Source organism: Scyliorhinus torazame, chromosome 5, assembly GCF_047496885.1.
Source record: "Scyliorhinus torazame isolate Kashiwa2021f chromosome 5, sScyTor2.1, whole genome shotgun sequence".
NCBI classification, from domain to species: Eukaryota; Metazoa; Chordata; class Chondrichthyes; order Carcharhiniformes; family Scyliorhinidae; genus Scyliorhinus; species Scyliorhinus torazame.
Genome location: NC_092711.1, coordinates 168,202,879 through 168,223,613, shown reverse-complemented (window position 1 = coordinate 168,223,613; position 20,735 = coordinate 168,202,879). Strand labels below are relative to the sequence as shown.

At 46.6% G+C, this 20,735-nt stretch overlaps 1 protein-coding gene and 1 long non-coding RNA gene across 2 annotated transcripts in view; one reads left to right on the top strand and one right to left on the bottom strand.

Annotated features, from left to right (window-relative positions):
* Positions 1-20,735, bottom strand: part of LOC140418030 (uncharacterized) — a 76,210-nt gene that overhangs the window by 29,966 nt on the left and 25,509 nt on the right. Inside the window, exon 4 of the mRNA XM_072501460.1 lies at positions 17,250-17,846. Coding sequence (XP_072357561.1) covers positions 17,250-17,846 — 597 coding nt within the window. The remainder of the gene's footprint in view (positions 1-17,249; positions 17,847-20,735) is intronic.
* On the top strand, positions 616-5,248 carry LOC140422321 (uncharacterized). Its single transcript, XR_011947385.1, has 2 exons — positions 616-696; positions 3,109-5,248. It is a non-coding gene; the product is annotated as an uncharacterized lncRNA (long non-coding RNA).

Genomic DNA, 20,735 nt, shown 5'->3' with positions numbered 1-20,735 from the left:
GATTGGCCATGCTAAATTGCCCCTTAATTGGAAAAAAATAATTAGGTACTCGAAATCTATATTAAAAAATGTTTTTTTTTAAAGTCATCGCTGTGATTACAGAATAGAAATTCACAACTGACAATTCTAGTTGTTACGGAAAATCCTTCTTCCTCTCAAACTATAAATATTTGACCCCCACCCATGCTCTCCTCATTATTGATTTTGACACTAATTTATCCTTCTGTCCTCCTGCTTTCCCCCAAGTCTCCTCCCGTGAAGATGCTGACTCTCGGATTCAGTTTCACACTCACCTATTGCCCTCCCCAGGTGCTGAGGGCGAACGTCACAATCAATCCCCGTGACGACTAACATGTACTTTGTGTCAGGGTGAGGTCACTGCCCCTCCTCCACTTTTCACCCCAGTCCCAGGAGTTTGGACAGTGTCGGCCGCAGCTCCCACAATCCCCCGCGCTAGGGAAACCGCTCTATTCACCGCACGGGCGGGTGATCAGGTACTGCGCATGTCCAAGGCTGAGGGGAAGCTGCGCATGTGTGGAGGAAAGCCCGCCCCTGGCCTTCCTGCTGAGGTATTGATCAATGGGAAACTGGGAGGACCGGAAGGACTTTGGTCCTCCAGCCAATCAGAAGGCAGACGTTGTGTTAATGAAGATTGACCATGACACAGACTGAAACCTCTTCCTGTCTCCAACATCTGTGAGTAAAACACTTTCCTTTCTCCCCTTTTCCATTTCTTTTCTCATTCTCACCTTCAATTGGTCACTTGCAGCAACTGAAGGGAAAGGAAGTGAATCCGGGGAGGGTGCAGACTCTGGAAAGCTTGGCCCAGGTCTCTCTCTCTTAAAGACATTGACATCCTTTGCTCCCTCAGCTTGACACATCTATTTGTTTGGCTAAAAGGGTGGTTTCTTTCCTAATGTTCACAATTAAAAGGGTTGGTTTCCCCAGAGTTCTCCCTGTGTCTATGCGGGTTTCCTGCAAGTGCTCCGGTTTCCTCCCACAAGTCCCGAAAGACGTACTGTCTGGTAATTTGGACATTTTGAATTTTCCCTCTGTGTACCGGAACAGCACGGTAGCATAGTGGTTGGCACAATTGCTTCACAGCTCCAGGGTCCCAGGTTCGATTCCCGGCTTGGGTCACTGTCTGTGCGGAGTCTGCACGTTCTCCCCGTGTATGCATGGGTTTCCCCTGGGTGCTCCGGTTTCCTCCCACAATCCAAAGATGTGCAAGTTAGGTGGATTGGTAATGCTAAATTGTCCTTAGTGTCCAAAATTTCCCTTAGTGATGGGTGGGGTCACTGGGTTATGGGAATAGGGTGGAGGTATAGCCTTGGGTAGGGTGCTCTTTCCAAGATCCGGTGCAGACGCGATGGGCCGAATGGCCTCCTTCTGCACTGTAAATTCGAGAACAGGCGCCGGAATGTGGCGACTCGGGGCTTTTCACAATAATTTCATTGCAGTGTTAATGTAAGCCTACTTGTGACAATAAAGATTATTATTATTATTGGAGATGGCTAAAATTTAAAGGAACAGTAAATACATGTCGGACAGAGATATGTCGAGTGTTTTTACATGGTACAGATTAGATATATTATGAAAATAAATTACTGTGGATGCTGGAATCGTAAACAAAAACAGAAAATACTGGACAATCTCAGAAGGTCTGACAGCATCTGTGGAGAGAAAAGGGAACTAATGTTTCGAGTCTGGATGACTCTTTGTGACAGTTAGAGAGAACTGGAAATGGGGTCAGATTTGTACTGTAGTGGGGGAGGGGTGGAATGGAGCGGTGGGGGTGGAATGGAGCGGTGGGGGTGGAATAGAGCGGTGGGGCTGGATAAGGACCAGCAATAGGTGGAGATATAGACAAAGATGTCGAGAACAGAAGATAAAAGGAATGCAAATGGTGGTAATTAAGGCTAAGTAGGGTGCTGATAGTGGTACATAAAAAGGTTAGAATGTGTGAATGGCAGAATAAAGGTGAGCAGTGTGCAAAGGGCAACTTGAAATAATTCGAATGGGGGGAGGGGAGGAGAATAATGGGGAGGGAAAAAACGATCAATGGAAGAAATTAAAACAAAAATAAATTGATAGATAAAAATGGGGTAAAGGTGGTGGAGAGTCTGAGGTTGTTGAACTCAATGTTAAGTCCGGAAGGGTGGAACATGCCTAATCGGAAGATGAGGTGCTGTTCCTCCAGTTTGCGCTGGGCTTCACCTCAACATTGCAGCAGGCCAAGGACGGACATGAGGACTGAGAGCAGGGCGGTGAGTTGAAATGGCAAACGACAGGAAGGTCTGAGAACTGCTTGCGGATGGACCGGAGGTGTTCTGCAAAGTCTGGAAAAATATATTCATTTTGCTTCGGTTTGCACCCCTCTATCACCTCCACATGGTCTATCTCCGACACTTCCCTTTCCTTCCTTGACCTTTCTATTTCAATTTCTGAGATAGACAGTCCACTAATATCCACCACAAACCTACCGACTCCCACAGCTACGCCGACTACAGCACTTCACATCCCACATCCTGTAAGGACTTCATCTCATTCTCTCAGTTCCTTCACCTCCGTCGCATTTGTTCCGATGATGCCACTTTCCAAAACGGTGCTGCTGACATGTCTTCATTCTTCCTGAACCGTGGCTTCCCACCCACTGTGGTCGACGGGGCTCTCAACCGTGACCGACCCATCTCCCACACCTCTGCCCTCCCCCTCACTCCTCTCTCCCAGAACCAGGGAGTGAAGGTATCGAGAGATATGGGGGATAGTTTTGGAAAATGATGCTGAGGTAGATCGGCCAATGCTCTCATTGAATGGTTGAGCAGGTTCAAATGGCCGACTGCAGCTCCGATTTGTTGTGGTCCCTGTGTCCAGGCCAGGAAGCAGTGAGCATGGATCTGTCAATCAGCCTGAATCAGCACCTTCAGGAGAATTGGGAGGGTGAATATTAGGTACAGCAGAGTGAGAATGGATGGAGAATGTGTGGGACGGATATTTACAGATGTTGCGGAATGCAAGAGAAAAGAAAGTTCCAGAGAAACTAGAATAGTTTGTTCTGAATTTCTATCCTGCACTGACAGTGATGTCTTTTGTAAATTGTTTTAACAGGAGATTCAAAGAGGACAAATTACAGACAGAAATCTAATACATGTCGTCTGGATCTGACAGTCCCTCAATTCCTTGGGACCTGAATATCATTGGCCTTCGAATCTAAAGGAGAAATGTTTGCCTCATCTGTCAACTTGAAAAGATTTTAAACACCATTGTGACTGGAAAAGCACCGAGACACACACACCCGAGTGAGAGTGTTCCAGAGCACTGACTGTGGAAAGAGCCTTAACCAGTTACACAGCCTGAAAAAACATCGCACCATTCACAGCGGGGAGAGACTGTACACGTGTTCTGTGTATGGACGAAGCCTCAACTGATTGGCCGAACTGGACAGACATGAGACGACCCAAAACATGGAGAAACCATGGAAATGTGAGGACTGTGGGAAGGGATTCATAGCACCGTCTGTGCTAGAAATTCATCGACGCAGTCACACTGGTGAGAGGCCGTTCACCTGCTCTCAGTGTGGAAAAGGTTTCACTCTATTATCTGACCTGCAGAGACACCAGCGAGTTCACACTGGAGAGAGGCCGTTCACCTGCTCTCAGTGCGGGAAGGGATACACTCAATTATCTGACCTGCAGAAACATCAGCGAGTTCACACTGGGGAGAGGCCGTTTACCTGCTCTCAGTGTGGGAAGGGATACACTCAGTTATCCCACCTGCGGAGCCACCAGTGGGTTCACACTGGGGAGAGGCCGTTCACCTGCTCTCAGTGTGGGAAGGGATTCACTCAATTATCTGACCTGCAGAAACATCAGCGAGTTCACACTGGGGAGAGGCCGTTCACCTGCTCGCAGTGTGGGAAGGGATGCACTCAGTTATCCCACCTGCAGGCACACCAGCGAGTTCACACTGGGGAGAGGCCATTCACCTGCTCTCAGTGTGAGAAGAGATTCTCTCGGTTATCCACCCTGCAGCGCCATCAGCGAGTTCACACTGGGGAGAGGCCATTCATCTGCTCTCATTGTGGGGAGGGATTCACTTGGTTATCCAGCCTGCGGACACACCAGCGAGTTCACACTGGGGAGAGTCCGTTCACCTGCTCTGAGTAGGTGAGATATTCAGTGATCCATCCCAACTATGGAGACACCGCCAAGTTCTCAATGGGGCGAGGCCGTTCTTCTGCTCTCAGTGTGGGAGAGACTTTGTGTTTCATCGCACATGCTCACACACCAAGTTCACAATTGATTACAGGGGTTGGATTCCGCTGGTCTGCTCTCAATCGCATCCAGGACTGCATTTTGTTAATTGTGTCAGTTGATCAATAGGGATGGGCGGAGGGTTTCTTCCTGCTGGACTGGTTTGTCTCACAAAATTGCCTCCAGTCGGCTGATGATCATTGAGCCATGTTGTGAATTCCTGGCTTCAACTTTCACGAGGATCACAGAGCGAAATAGTGTTTGGTGGTGTAGCCATCTGGGATGGCCACTTACAAAGAAACATGGACATTTGCAAAGCCTCAAGGGAAATATGGCCAATGTAAGATTCAGGCAGGCTCAGAGCCTAAATGTATATTTGTAAGCAGAAGCAGACGGGATCGAAACCGCCAGCCGATTTGCATGCTAATGACCCATTTCCCTAAGATAAAGGAACTGGTACTCAGGTATCCAATACAATTCCAGACATTTCGGTGCCACTCCCTTTACTCGGGAAGCATAAACTCAGGACCCGCCCAGCCATCAAAGCACCCGCTCCTTTATTGGCTCAAATCGAAGGCAGTGATCGAGGACTGCCGAATTATTGGGTCCAAACTGGAGGACCGCCCAAAAGAGTGCGAACCCCCCCCCCCCCCCCCCCCCCCCCCCCAAGGATAAAGAGAGACACTGCCATGTGTTCGGTCTCTTTTGGACCTGGCGCTCCGGCAACGTCGGACTCCATCTGTAGCACCACGACCAGAAGCAAGTTCAAGTTCAACGCTCGCTACCATGCGGATGAGCCGAGCTGAACCACAGTTACTTCTCCAGACCCAGCAGATCCAGATTCGAGCAAAGACCACTGTTCCTCTGACCTAAGCCGGATGCCTGAAGTTAAGTACAGGTTGTCATAGTGATAGGTGTAATTTAGCTCGTAGTGTTTATGTTGCATGCGTAAGTTAATCTTGTGTGTAAATAAAGTATTATTGATCTTGAACTAACTAACTGGTTGTTTGGGTCTTTGATCGATATCCGATTGAACCTTGTGGCGGTATCATTTGATACCTGGTGACTCTGAAAGCATATCCTATTCATATCTAGATTAAGAAGGGCAACCTTATTAGCTGCCATATTTATAGCAAGTAAATATAGCAACAGTGGTTGGAAGATATTTAGTTCCCATTTCTGTTTGGATCCCCCTAAAGCATGCCACCTTGCCATGGAGATGGGCAATGGAGGGTACATGGATCTTTTGTTTAATTTATCTCGGTGTTTCTCGCAGAAGAAAATTATCAAGCTATGGGGCAGGTTGTCTGACATGGACTGAGAAACAACATTAAATGGTGTGATGGGAGACAGGCAATAACTAATATTACAGGGGATTGGTTAGCTCAGTTGGCTGGATGGCTGGTTTGTGATACTGAGCGACACCAACAGCGTGGGTTCTACTCCATACCAGCTGAGGTCATCCAAGAAGGCCCTGCCTCCTCAACATTGCCCCTCGTCTGAGGTGTGGTGACCCTCAGATTAAATCACCACCAGTCAGCTCTCTCTCTCTTTCTCACAAAGGGGGATGCTCTTACGAAATTCTGACAGTGGTACCAGCCAGTAACAAGGTTAAGATAAGGGAGTTATGTATACTCAAGACCCAAGGACGGTCGATGAGGGGGTCTGGAAGGCATCATGAGTTCATGAGTAACCCCCTAGCTGTCCATGAGCTGATCACTCAGTTCCCTGCTGCCCAGTAACCACTTTCATTGGATCTACCAGTCAATGTGTGCAACCTACAATCATTGTGATTGGATCGTGTCCGGCTGAGTTGGGCTGACTAACTATTTGAAATTGTATAAAAAATGATGATTCCCTTTGTTCAGTCGAGAGGTATCTGCCTTTGCCCAGAGAATTACTCCCCGCCGGCGTTACAACAATAAACTGTGATGTTTGAAGCAGACCTGAATGTCGAGGGATTCTTTTGGATTCATTCATGCGAACAGAAGCATAACCTACTTTTGTATTCAATTCCCCCACAATAAACAATAACATTCTAATAGCTTTCCTAATTACTTGCTGTACCTGTATACTCGCCTTTTGTGATTCATGCTCTTGGACACCCAGATCCCTCTGAATCTCAGAGCTCTGCAATCTCTAACCATTCAGATAATAAGCTTTTTTATTCTTTCTGCCAACATGGACAATTTCACATTTTCCCACAATGTTCTCCATTTCCCAGATCTTTTCCCACTCACTTTCCATCCTAAGTGGCTTCCCCCTTATTTTGAAATTGTGTCCACTGGTTCCAGACTCCCCAACCAGGGGAAACATCTCACCTGCATCTCGCCTGTCTATTCCTTTATGGATTTTGTAGGTTTCATTGTGATCACTTCTCATTATTTGACACTAGAGAACACAGGCCAGGTTTCCCCAATCTCTCCTCAAAGGGCAGTCCTGCCATCCCCGGAACAAGTCTGGTGAACCTTTGTTGCCCTTTCCCTCTGGCGACCAGGGCAGTAAAACTGCACACAGTCCTCCAGCTGCGGTCTGACCAATGTTCTATACAACAGGTACATTCTGGACAGTCTCACGGCTTTGTGTTTATTTTATCCTGGATAGTATGGGGGAAGCAGTGGCCTAGTGGTATTGCCGCTGGACGAGTAATCCAGAGACCCAGGTATTATTCTGGGGTTCGAATCCCACCAGGACAGATGGTGAAATTTGAATTCAATAAAAATTTGGAATTCAAAGTTTAATGATGACCATGAAACTATTATCAATTGTTGTAAAAACCCATCTGTTTACTAATGTCCTTTAGTGAAGGAAATCTGCCATCCTTACCCGGTCTGGCCCACATGTGACTCCAGAGCCACACAGATGTGGTTGACTTTTAACTGTCCCCCACTGTAATGACCTAGCAAGCCACTCAGTTCAAGGGCAATTATGATTGGGGAACAAATGCTGACCCAGCCAGTGATGCCTACATCCCAAGAATTTTTTAAAATCATACTTCTACAGGTAGATCTAAAATAAATACATTTGTCTCTGTTCCATTGAGTCTACAGCACAGGGCCAGGCCAGTCGGCTCAATTGGTCTCTGTTAGTATTTATGTTCCACATGAGCCTCCACTCACCCCTCTTCATCTCCCCCATCAGCATATCCTTCTATTCCTTTCTCCCTTGTCAAGATACAGGAGTATTCATGTTGTTCACCTCAACCACTCGCTGTGGTAGCGAGTTCCACATTCTCACCACTCGCTGGGTAAAGAGGTTTCAGTTGAAATCCCTATTGGATTATTGAACCCCTGAAAATGGATTGAAAATGCACGCAGCATTTGACAGAGTTTGGATGAATTGTCAGCGCAGATGGGGCAGCACGGTGGCGCAGTGGTTAGCAGTGCTGCCTCACGGCGCTGAGGTCCCAGGTTCGATCCTGGCTCTGGGTCACTGACATGTGGAGTTTGCGCATTCTCCCCGTGTTTGCATGGGTTTCACCCCCACAATTGAAAGATGTGCAGGCTAGGTGGATTGGCCACGCTAAATTGCTCCTTAATTGGACAAAATGAATTGGGTACTCTAAATTATAAAAAAAGAATTGTCAGCACAGAGAGAGATAAATGTGTGTCCCGATAGACATTACAGAGACTTGTTTGAAAGGTGACCAAGGCTGAATCTAAATGTTGAAGGGTATTTGACATATTGGAATGCATGAAGCTCGGAAAAGATGATGGGATTGCTCCTGTTCATTAAGGATTACATTAGTTCAGTACTGAGAGATCAACTTAGCCTGAAGGTTCAGGGTGTGGAATCAGCTTTGCTCGAGATAAGAAATAATAAGTTACAAGGTCTCATGTGAGTAGTTAATGGGCCTCCTAACAGTAGTTACATTGTAGCTAGAGTGTACAGGAAGTATTAAATAAGGCTTGTAATTAATGTACCACAATAATCATGGGTGACTTTAATCGAATATAGATTGGGAGAGTCAGATAGGCAGAGATAGCCTGGAACATCGGTTAATAAAGATTTTTGGGGAGAATTTCTTGGAGCAGTTCCTTCTGGAGCCAACCAGGGAGCAGTCTATCCAAGACCTCCGTGTGCAGTGAGACAGGCTTAATCAATAAATATGTGGTGATGGAGCATCTATGTAACAGTGATCATAATACTGCACATTCTCCCCGTGTCTGCATGGGTTTCGTCCGGGTGCTCCGGTTTCCTCCCACAAGTCCTGAAAGACGTGCTGGTAGGTAATTTGGACATTCTGAATTCTCCCTCTGTGTACCTGAACAGGCGGTGGAATATGGCGACTAGGGGCTTTTCACAGTAACTTCATTGCAGTGTTAATGCAAGCCTACTTGTGACAATAAAGATTATTATGTAAGTCAATGTTTATTCATTTTAATAGTTTTGTTTTAGTTATGTTCAGTTATCGCAGAATCAAAGTGTATGAATCAATTCACTCAATACGGTATCTCACTCTGAGTCTCTGTATTCAGGTGCACTCGTCCTTGACAAGTGACTTGTGCCATATTGTCTTCGGCCAAAGTAGGTTTAATTTTATGGTTTTACCACAAGACTAATGATGAATGAGAATCTCTGTTATTGCAGGATTTGACTAAACAGCTGGCTTGTAATGCAGAACAAGACCAGCAGCGCGGGGTCAATTCCCGTACCGGCCTCCCCGAACAGGTGCCGGAATGTGGCGACTAGGGGCTTTTCACAGTAACTTCATTGAAGCCTACTTGTGACAATAAGCGATTATTATTATTATTACTACGTGTCGATGCTAGAGAAATGCTGTCTTAAATTGTATTTGCTTTTTAACTTATTGCAAAATAGTGACTTTCCTTCAAATTGTACAACAGATTTTCTGCATTATTGTGGTTTTATCAGTTCCTGTAATGGTGTTGTAGTTATGTCTTTTCTGTGACTTTTATTTCTTGTGAACATGTAATTTATGAACAGAAAATGATATTTTGTAACGTGTATCTTGCTGCTCGAACTTTAGCACACCGATCACCTTCACAAATTTATTTTGTGTTCAGTAGGAATTGCTGTATTAGTTTAAGTTTGTGTATCTTGTGCACTTTCAGTTATTTGTATTTAAGTAACTTGCTTCAGTCATTGACAATCACGAAGAAGTTACACATGACACCTGAAGATGTATCATCTCGGCACAGTGGCACAATGGCTAGCACAACCTCTTCACAGCACCAGGAACCCGGGTTCAATTCTGGCCTTGCGTCAATGTCTGTGTGGAGTTTGCACGTTGTCCCTGTGTCTGCGTGGGTTTCTTCTGGGTGCTCCAGTTTCCTCCAACAGTCCAAAGATGTGCAGGTTAGGTGGGGTTATGGGGATAAGGTGGGGGAGTGGGCCTAGATGAGGTGCTCTTTCAGAGGGCCGGTGCAGACTTGGTGGGCTGAATGGCCTCTTTCTGCACTCTAGAGATTCAGTGGTGCTATGGTATCAGTTAGGACGATGAGCCTGACGAATATTAATCATGAGAAAGTGACACCACAATGAGAAAGTGACATCACACATCAGCAAGGTGACCGATATCCTTCAGAGACCAATCAGACATTGATCGTACCCCATTTAACCAATCAGGGACTGATCATGGGCTGCTTGGGCCAATCAGAACCACAGGATACTACCAGCCATGCGTAGAGGTAGGTACTAGAAAGGGTTAATGAGCTACAATTTTCTGGAGCTCGGTGCACAACACAACATGAAGCAAGAGGATAGACTTCAGCCAATAGAACAAGAGACAGCTCCACAGTCACCTGGAAGCTGAGAGCTGGTGATCCAGAGTGAACGGACTGATCCACTGCCTTTGTTAATTATTGTGATTTTGTACTTATTACAATTAACTTAATAAATTCTGTGACAACATTCTTGTACCCGGAATGGTCTGTAACTAGTCAGGAGCTGCAGGTAACTTTCACAACACAGTCTGACGTGTAATTGATTTGAGTGTTACAATTGAGATTGGATCCAAACCCGGATCTTACAATAGGATCAAATTTCACATTCCTGCACTAAGTGATGGCTTTTGTAAACTCCTTTTACAAGATATTAGAAGGGGAGGAGTTACAGACAGAAATTTCACACCAAACATCATATCAAGATGTGACAGAGTCACTCGATTCATGGGAGCTGAATATCATCGACCTTTGAATTTAAAATGAGAAATGTTTGTCTGTTCTTCTGCTGAAAGAGATTTTTAAACATCACTCAGTGTACAGACACTGAGCCAGGCTCATCCGAGTGAGGCATCACTAAAAAAATCCATTTTATATTTTGCAGCTCACTCAAAGATGGAAATTTCAACACACATTTCTCCATCTTGTATTTTTTAATGTTTTGTTCACCCGTTAAATATCCTCGACTTCTGGACGTTTCATTACAGAACTCAGCTCGAAGACATCAAAACTTGTATCCGGCCTTGCCTGTGTGCCCCATTCGTCAATTCAACTTTGCAGCAGCTCAGTCCCAGCTTTGGAAACATCTTCATCTTTCTGTGAGGCCCCGGCCCCATTGACTGTGACAGGGTTCATACTGTCTCCGTGAGATTGTTGATGTAAAGCCACGTCAGACCCACACTGCCCGATTTCCAATCCAATTTATTTAAAGGTCCCAGAAGCCTGACTCCAGCCTTAAATGTTGTTCTGATCCTGTCAGTAACATTATTTTGGAACTCACTAGTACCACCACATAGGCAGTCATCAACATGCATCATAAAGATGCCCGAGAGTTTCCTGCCATGGTACCAATAAAGCACGGCAGCTCCTGCCTTCAGGTAGAGACAACCCGACTTGAACAAAACTGATCTAACTGAGAAGTGCCATACACTCTGAAACATTGTTCAAAACATCGTTCAAAACATAGACAAACTTATTGAACTTCTTCAGTCTTCCATGCATCTGGCACCTTGGGGGGTTGCAGAAACACTGCCCTCTGGAGGTGATCCCCCAGCGCAAATGCAGCTTTTATGTTTCTTGACTGAAAGTTCCGGGAAAATGTCACGAAAAGGGCCAAAGAAATTTCAAAATTACCTTTCCCACTGTGGGCGAGTCCACTCTGACCTCTTTATCGCCCAAAGCTTCTTCAAATCCCCGCGCCACTAACCTCACCTTGGGCCTTATAAGCGCCATCTGGTTGGACCTTTTCTATGCAGATCCATTGATGTGATGATGCTGGCTGACCCCTATCTGGGACCTCTGAACACACGCCAAACTCTGTCCAACTGCCAAATCTTTCTGTTTAGCCTCCCGTATGCCTTTCTCCCCTCATTTTTCAGCAGCTACAAAACCCTCTCGGTCACAGGGACTTCAGCATCCCCCCCAAACATATCCTTGGTGTAAAACCGCCAATTCCCTGCCTGAAATGTTCCAGTTATTGAAATTACATTGAATGGATGTCAAAGAAACAGACCAGAAACAGATCCCTGAGGTTCTGAGGAGTCCCCAGTGGTCAGTCTGACTGAACTAAACACGGGTGGTATAAAACAAACAATACTCACCCCGGTATCTGCTGTCCACGGGGACTTTCCTTTAACCAGAGCCGTCAGTGGATCCTGTTCCTGACACCAGGTTGTTTTGGGACAAATGTCACTCGGAGTCTAGAGTTGGTTAAAGTTTAGGAATCTTTATTACAAACATGCAGGGAATGCTTCAGCGAACCGAAGATTCTCTGGGAGTAGTTACAATAACACACGTTTATACACAGTACAGTTGCAGCTGTTTTGTCTGTAAGTTAGTGGGAAAGTACAGGACGTCAAGGAAACAACTCGAAAACAGCTCACTTATTGGCTATAGTGACTTCATCTCTCACAAAACACATCTCGGAAAACAATAGCCAGACCAGTAATCCAGAGACCCAGGGTAATGCAATAGGGATCCAGGTTCGGCAGATGGTGAAATGTAAATTAATTAAAAATCTGGAATTAAAAGTCATTGATGACCATGAAAGCATTGTCGATAGTTGTAAATACCCAGTTGGTTTCTTTTAGATCCACCTGTAGTGGGGGAATAACACTATTTACTATCCAGGATAAAATAAATGTACTTCAGCCTTTGTGGATCATTCCAGTGGAAATGTGCTCTCCCCCAGGCTCAAAGAGCATCAGCCCACTGGAAGCAAAGTCGTGAGACCGGCCAATCCAGCAGAAAGAAGCTCTCCGACCCTCCCACTTCACCAAGTGTCAGAATGAAGAAAGTTTGATCGGATTAAATTTATTCATGTGCACCGAGGTACAGTGAAACGTATTGTTCTGCGTACAATATAGACAGATCATTTTATACATGAAAAAACATAGGACATATGGTAAATACACAATATAAACACATAGCCATCGGGTGAAGCATACGGAGTGTAGTGCTACTCAGTAGAGAAGATGTGTGGAGAGATCAGTTCAGTCCAAAAAAAGGGTCATTCAGGAGTCTGGTTACAGTGGGGAAGAAGCTGTTTAGAATCTGTTATTGCGAGATCTCAGACTTTGTAACCCCTGCCCAATGGAAGAGATTGGAAAAGAGAATAACCTTGGTGGGGGGGTCTTTGATTATGCTGCCCACTTTCCCAAAGCAGCGGGAGGTGTAGACAGAGTCAATGGATGGGAGGCGGGTTTGTGTAAGGGACTGGGCTGTGTTCACAACTCTCTGTAGTTTCTTAGTCTTGGGCTGAGCAGTTGCCATACCAAGTGTCATGGGAGTGTCCCTTTAAGAAATGTTTTTGTCTTATCACATGGCTTCAGTGATGTCATTGTGTGGGTGGAGCTGGGCTGTGGCTCTGGGAGTTGGATTTACTTTCGCTTTGGTTTGGGGCTGTTTTGTGGCTCTGAGTGTTTTGCTTTCGCTTTCACATTTTTGGCTGCTGTACTCAGAAAGAGGAGTATTTTGGCCTCTCTCTCTATCTTCATTTTAAAAGCTGTTTCCAGACTGCTTGATAACTTGAAAATAAATAATTGCTTTCTGGAAGGAATTCAAACCTGCTGTTTTGGAAAGAAAACAAGAGTGAGTGCTGTGCGCTGGGACACACCTTTGAAAAGGCGGTACTGGTTTATGGGATCTTGTTATTAAATTGGAACAGTTAAAGGGGGGAATTTATTAAGGGTTATACATAGATTACTGTAGCTGTGTGGGGTATTTATGTTTGTAATTTATAAAAATGCTTACTGTGTGTGTTTATAAAAATGTTAACTAAATTCGTAGAATAAATCTTGTTTTGATTAAAAGTGGTGAAGGCCTCTGTTGAATAACACCTGAAAGGCAGCCCTTGTGCTCATCGGAACCAAAGTCAATGAACAATTGTAGGTCAGGTGAACTCTATGATATACTTTGGAGTTTTGTGAACCCTGGCCCATAACACAAGCTGTGATGCAGCCAGATAAGATGTTTTCTATGGTGCCCCTGTAAAAGTTGGTGCACCTGTAATAATTGGTAAAAGTCAATGATAATCTTCATAATTGTCACAAGTAGGCTTACGTTAACGCTGCAATGAAGTTACTGTGAAAATCCACTAGTCGCCACACTCTGGCGCCTGTTTGGGTTCGCTGAGGGAGAATTCAGAATGTCCAATTCACCTAACAAGCACGTCCTTCGGGACTTGTGGGAGGAAACCGGAGCACCCGGAGGAAACCCACGCAGACACGGGGAAAACGTGCAGACTCTGCACAGACAATGACCCAAGCGGGAATCGAACCTGGGACACTGGCGCTGTGAAGCAACAATGCTAACCACTGTGTTACGTGCCGCCCATGTGGCAATCAGTGTGGGCATGCTGAATTTCCTTAGTTTCCTAAGTATATGTTTCTTGGTTGTAGCGTTGATGTGGGTGGACCAGGACAGAATGCTGGTGATGTGCACACCTCGGAATTTGAAGCTGCTAACCATCTCCACCTCAGCCCCATTAATGCAGACAGAGGTGTGTACGATACTTCGCTTCCTGAAGTCAATGACCAACTCCTTAGTTTTGCTGACATTGAGGAAGAGATTGTTGTCATTACACCATGCCACTAGGTTCTCTATCTCCCTCCTGGACTCTGACTCATCGTTGTTTGATATCCGACCCATGACGTCGTGTCATCAGCAAACTTGTAGATGGAGCGGGAGCAGATTTTGCCACACAGTCGTGTGTGTATAACGAGTGTAATAGGGGGCTAAGTACGCAGCCTTGTGGGGCCCCGGTATAGAGGACTATCGTGGAGATGTTCGTGATCCGAACCACTACAGTTGTGTCATCAGCAAACATGTGGATGGATTTGGAGCCAAATTTTGCCATGCAGTCGTGTGTGTGTATAGGCAGTGCAGCCTTGCGGGGCTCCTGAATTGAGAACCATTATGGAGGAGGTGTTGTTTATCTTTACTGATTGTGGTCTATGGGTCAGAAAGTCAAGGATCCAGTTGCAGAGGGAGGAGCCTAGTCCGAAGTTTTGGAGTTCTTATATGAGCTTGGCTAGGATTATGGTTTTTCATAGAATTTACAGTGCAGAAGGAGGCCACTCGGCCCATCGAGCCTGCACCGGCTCCCGGAAAGAACACCCCACCCAAAGTCAACACCTCCACCCCATCCCCATAACCCGGTAACCACACCCAACACCAAGGGCAATTTAGCATGGCCAGTCCACCTAACCTGCACATCTTTGGACTGTGGGAGGAAACCGGAGCACCCGGAGGAAACCCACGCACACACGGGGAGGATGTGCAGACTCTGCACAGACAGTGACCCAAGCCGGAATCGAACCTGGGACTCTGGAGCTGTGAAGCAATTGTGCTATCCACAAGGCTACCGTGCTGCCCCTGTTGAAGGCAGAGCTGTAGTCAATGAATAGGAGTCTGACGTAGGAGTCCGACGTAGGAGTCCTTGTTGTCGAGATGCTTCGGGGGCGAGTATAGGGCCAGGGAGATGGCATCTGCTGTGGACCGGTTGTGGCGGTATGCGAATTGCAGTGGATCAAGGAATGCTGCGAGTATGGAGTTGATGTGTCCAACATCTCGAAGCAATTCATAATGATCAATGTCAAGGCCACCGGATGATAGCCATTGAGGCACGTTGCCTGGTTCTTCTTCGGAACTGGTATGATGGTGGTCTTCTTGAAGCAGATGGGAACCTTTGAACGGAGGAGGGAGAGATTGAGGATGTCCGCAAACACACCTGCCAGTGGGTCAGCGCAGGATCTGGGTGCACGACCTGGGACAACCAATGAGAGTCCCAGTCGTTAGTCTGCGACTCTAGATTAGTTTGGTATTGTCACTTGGGAGTCCCTGTTGGCTTTGCGGAGGTCATATATAGATTTCTTGAATAGGTCAGGGTTGCCTGCCTTGGACACCTTCAGTCGGGAGTGAATCTCCCAATTAAACCATGGATTCTGGTTGGGTAATGTACAGACTACCTTCTTTTGCACGCAATCTTCTACACATTTACTGATGAAGTCTGTGACGGTGCTGGCATACTCGTCTAGGTTGGCTGCGGAGTTAACATAGAACATACAGTGCAGAAGGAGGCCATTCGGCCCATCGAGTCTACACCAACCCACTTGAGCCCTCACTTCCACCCTATCCCTGTCACCCAATAACCCCTCTGAACCTTTTTTGGTCACAAAGGCAATTTATCATGGCCAATCCACCCAACCTGCAAGTCTTTGGACTGTGGGAGGAAACCGGAGCACCCGGAGGAACCCCACGCAGAAACAGGGAGAATGTGCAGACTCTGCACAGACAGCAACCCAGCAGGGAATCAAACCTGGGACCCTGGCGCTGTGAAGCCACAGTGCTATCCACTTCTGCTACCGTGCTTCCCTTGTTCTTGAATATGGTCCAGTCCACTGACTCCAAGCAGTCGCGTAGGAGCTCTTCCGTTGCATCAACCTTCTTAAACGGATTCTCCCGCTTAAATTTCTGCTTGTATGCCGGGAGAAGGAGCACCGTATTGTGGTCCGATTTTCCGAAGTGCAGTCAGGGGATGGATCATCAGACGCCCTCGATGTTTGTGTAGCAGTGGTCAAGGATGTTGGGGTCCCTGTCAGGACAGGAGGTGTGTTGGTGGAATTTTGGCAGTACACTTGAGGTTGACCTGGTTAAAGTACCGTCCACGATGAACATGGCCGCCAGGTATTCTGCTTTGTTGTTATTTATAGCGGTTACAATTCATCAAGCGCCTTCTTCACTTCTGCCTGGGGTGGGATGTAGACCGCCGTGATGATGGCCGACGTGAACTCCGTGGAAGGTAGTCTGGACGGTACTTCACAGTCGGGTATTCCTGGTCCGGGCAGCAGTAGTTCACCAGGATCACCACGTCCGAGCACCAGGAGGAGTTGACGAGGAGGCAAATCCCTACACCCATTCCAGGTTCAGTCCTGGATGTGATTAACAGCAGGAATAACAGCAGAATCTAACCTGTTATCATTTGTGAACCCTTTGGTGTCTCAGCCTGTTGAACGACTGAGTGAATCCCTCCTCAGAGAGAGAGCAGGTGAATGGCTTCTTTCCAGTGTGAACTTGCTGGTGTCTCTGCAATGTGGATGATGTTTGAAATCTCTTTGTGCAGTGAGAGCAGCTGAACGGTCTCTCCTCAGTGTGAATGCGCTGGTGTTCCATCAGTACCTGAGAGCTTTTAAACCCACTCCCACAGTCGGAGCATTTAAAGGGTCTCTCATTGGTGTGAGTGACATTGTGGCTCAGCAAGTGATGACTGAGTGAAGCTTTTCCCAGTCGGAGAGGTGAACGGGCTCTCCCCAGTGTGACCTCGCTCGTGTTTCATCAGGTTGGATGAGGTTCTAAACCTCTTTGAGCAGTGAGAGCAGCTGAACGGTCTCTCCTCAGAGTGAACGCGCTGGTGGGACATCAGTAGCTGAGAGCTCTTGAAACCCCTCCTGCAGTCAGAGCATTTAAAGGGCCTGCTCTTGGTGTGAGTGACATTGTGTTTCAGCAGGCTGGATAATTGATTGAATCTCATATCACACACAGTGCAGATGAACGGCTTCTGCCCGGTGTGAACTCTCTGGTGTCTCTGCAGGTGGGGTAACCGAGTGAATCCCTTATCACACACAGTGCAGATGAATGGCCTCTCCCCGGTGTGAACTCTCTGGTGTCTCTGCAGGCTGGGTAACTGAGTGAATCCCTTCTCACACACAGTGCAGGTGAATGGCCTCTCCCTGGTGTGAACTCGATGGTGTGTCTCCAGGTGGGATAACCGAGTGAATCCCTTCCCACAGTCAGAGCAGGTGAATGGCCTCTCCCCAGTGTGAACTCGTTCGTGTTTCCGCAGGTTGCCAATGTCAGTGAATCCCTTTTCACACTGAGAGCAGGTGAACGGTCTCTCTCCAGTGTGAACTCGTTCGTGTTTCCGCACGTTGCTAATGTCAGTGAATCCCTTTTCACATTGAGAGCAGGTGAATGGTCTCTGCCCAGTGTGAACTCGTTCGTGTTTCATCAGGTTGGATGAGGTTCTAAACCTCTTTGAGCAGTGAGAGCCGCTGAACGGTCTCTCCTCAGAGTGAACGTGCTGGTGGGACATCAGTAGCTGAGAGCTCTTGAAACCCCTCCTGCAGTCAGAGCATTTAAAGGGCCTGCTCTTGGTGTGAGTGACATTGTGTTTCAGCAGGCTGGATAATTGAGTGAATCCCTTATCACACACAGAGCAGATGAACGGCTTCTCCCCTGTGTGACTTCGCTGGTGGTTCTGCAGGTGGGGTAACCGAGTGAATCCCTTATCACACACAGTGCAGATGAATGGCCTCTCCCCGGTGTGAACTCTCTTGTGTCTCTGCAGGCTGGGTAACTGAGTGAATCCCTTCTCACACACAGTGCAGGTGAATGGCCTCTCCCTGGTGTGAACTCGATGGTGTGTCTCCAGGTGGGATAACCGAGTGAATCCCTTCCCACAGTCAGAGCAAGTGAACGGTCTCTCTCCAGTGTGAACTCGTTCGTGTTTCCGCACGTTGCTAATGTCAGTGAATCCCTTTTCACATTGAGAGCAGGTGAATGGTCTCTGCCCAGTGTGAACTCGTTCGTGTTTCCACAGGCTGCCAATGTCAGTGAATCCCTTTTCACACCGAGAGCAGGTGAACGGCCACTCTCCAGTGTGACTGCATTGATGCCTTTCCAGCCCGCACGGGCCTTTGAATCCCTTCCCACAATCCTCACATTTCCATGGTTTCTCCATGGTCCGGGTGATCTTGCGCCTCACCGCGTTGGATGATCAGTTGAAGCCTCATCCACACACAGAACACCGATACAGTCTCTCCCTGTTATGAATGGTGTATTATTTTTTCCGGGTGTGTCACTGGTTAAAGCTCTTTCCACAGTCAGTGCTCTGTAACAGTCTCACACGGGTGTGTGTCTCAGTGCTTTTGCAGACACACTGATGATTAAAATCTCTTGAAGCAGACAGAATAGACAAACATTTCTCCTTCTAGAGTCAGAGGCTGATGATCCCACGAATTGAGTGACTCAGTCAGTTCTTGACGTGACATTTAGTTTGAGATATTGCCCTCGAACTCCTCTTGTTCGAACTTCCTGTAAACAGCTTTTACAATAGTAATCATTGTCAGTACAGGATAGAAACTCAGAACAGACAATTCTAGTTTCTAGCGAACATTCTTTCCTCTCTCTTTCCCTGAAATGCTCTAAATCTCCATCCCACACACTCTCCCTCCATTCTCACTCTGCTGTATCTAATATTGCCCCTCCCAATTCTCCTGAAGGTGATCAACAACTCTAAACTCACTAAAACCTGTACAAGAGTAGAGAATCTCCATATAAGTACATTTACTGATTAGAGATAGGGAAATTCTGAGGAAGAATTTTATTTAGTCATGGAGTGGTCATGACAGGGAACTCACTGCCCACAAGGGTTGTGGAAGTCCAGATGATCAATAATTTAAAATAAAATAGGATAGTCACTTGAAGAAAATAAACTTGCAGGTGAACAGGGATATCGAGGGGGAATGGGACTCACTGGATTGCTGTACAGAGAGTCAGCATTGACTTGAGTTCCCAAATGGATTCTGTCAGTGCTGCAATGTCTGTATGACTGGAAATATATCATGTAGGTACAGTACTATATTACAAAACTAGAACTAATAATACATGTATTTTATTACAGCACCATCAATAATATCTATAATACATACTATATAACAACACTGGACATATCTCTGTCCGATATTAAATATTTTAAAATTAATTTATGGGATGTGGACAATGCTGGTCAGGCCAGCATTTATTGCCTATCCCCAGTTGCCCTTCCGAAGTAGTGGTGAGTTGCCTTCTTGAACTGCTGCAGTCCTTGAGGTGTAGGTACATCCCCTGTGCTGTTTTTTAAAAAAAATTGTTTTTATAAATTTAAAGGACCCAATTCATTTTTTCCCAATTTAGGGGCAATTTAGCTGGCCAATCCACCTACCCTGCACATCTTTGGGTTGTGGGGGCGAAACCCACGCAAACACGGGGAGAGTGTGCAAACTACACATGGACAGTGACCCAGAGCCGGGATTGAGCCTGGGACCTCGGCGTCGTGAGGCAGCAGCGCTAACCAATGCTCCACCATGCTGTCCTACATCCCCTGTGCTGTTAGGGAGGAAATTCCAGGATTTTGGGCCCCAGGGACAGTGAAGGAACGGCAATATATTGCCAAGTCAGGGTGGTGTGCAACTTGGAAGCGAACCTCCAGGTGGTGGGGTTCCCAGGTATCTGCTGCTCTTGTCCTTCTAGATGGTAGTGGTTGTAGGTTTGGAAGGTGCTGTCTGAGGAACCTTTATGAGTTACTCCAGTTTAGCTGGGGCTCCTTGATGCCATACTCAGTCAAATGCTGCCTTGATGTCAAGGGGAGTCACTCTCACCTCACTTCTGGCATTCAGCTATTTCGTCCAAGTTTCAACTAAGGCTGTAATGAGGTCAGGAGCTGAGTGACCCTGGCGGAACCCAAACTGAGCATCCAGGAGCATGTTATTGCAGAATAAGTGCCACTTAATAGGATCTTTGATGACTCCTTCCATCACTTTGCTGATGATGGAGAGTATTCCGACAGGGAAGTAATTGGCTGAGTTGGATTTGGCCTGTTTACTGACCCCTTAAATGTCAGCCATCTCCTGGAGAAACCAGTCCTTTAATTATGAAAATTAGGAAAGAGACCATCCTTTTAGCCAAATAAATGTGTCAAGCTGAGGGAACAAAGGATGTCAATGTCTTTAAGAGAGAGAGAGAGAGACCTGGGCCAAGCTTTGCAGAGTCTGCACCCTCCCTGTATTTACTTCCTTTCCCTCCAGTTGCTGCAAGTGACCAATTAAAGATCAGAATGAGAAGAAATGGAAAGGGGGAGAAAAGATAGTGTTTTACTCACAGATGTTGGAGACAGGAGTCTGTGTGCAGCTCAAGCTCATTCAGGGTTGGAGGAACAACAGCTTTGCTCGGCAGAAACTTCCATGTCCAACTTCCGGATTGAGACAATGGGGGAGCTCTGATTGGCGGAGGGGCAGAGTCTTTCCGGTCCTCCAAGTCTTAC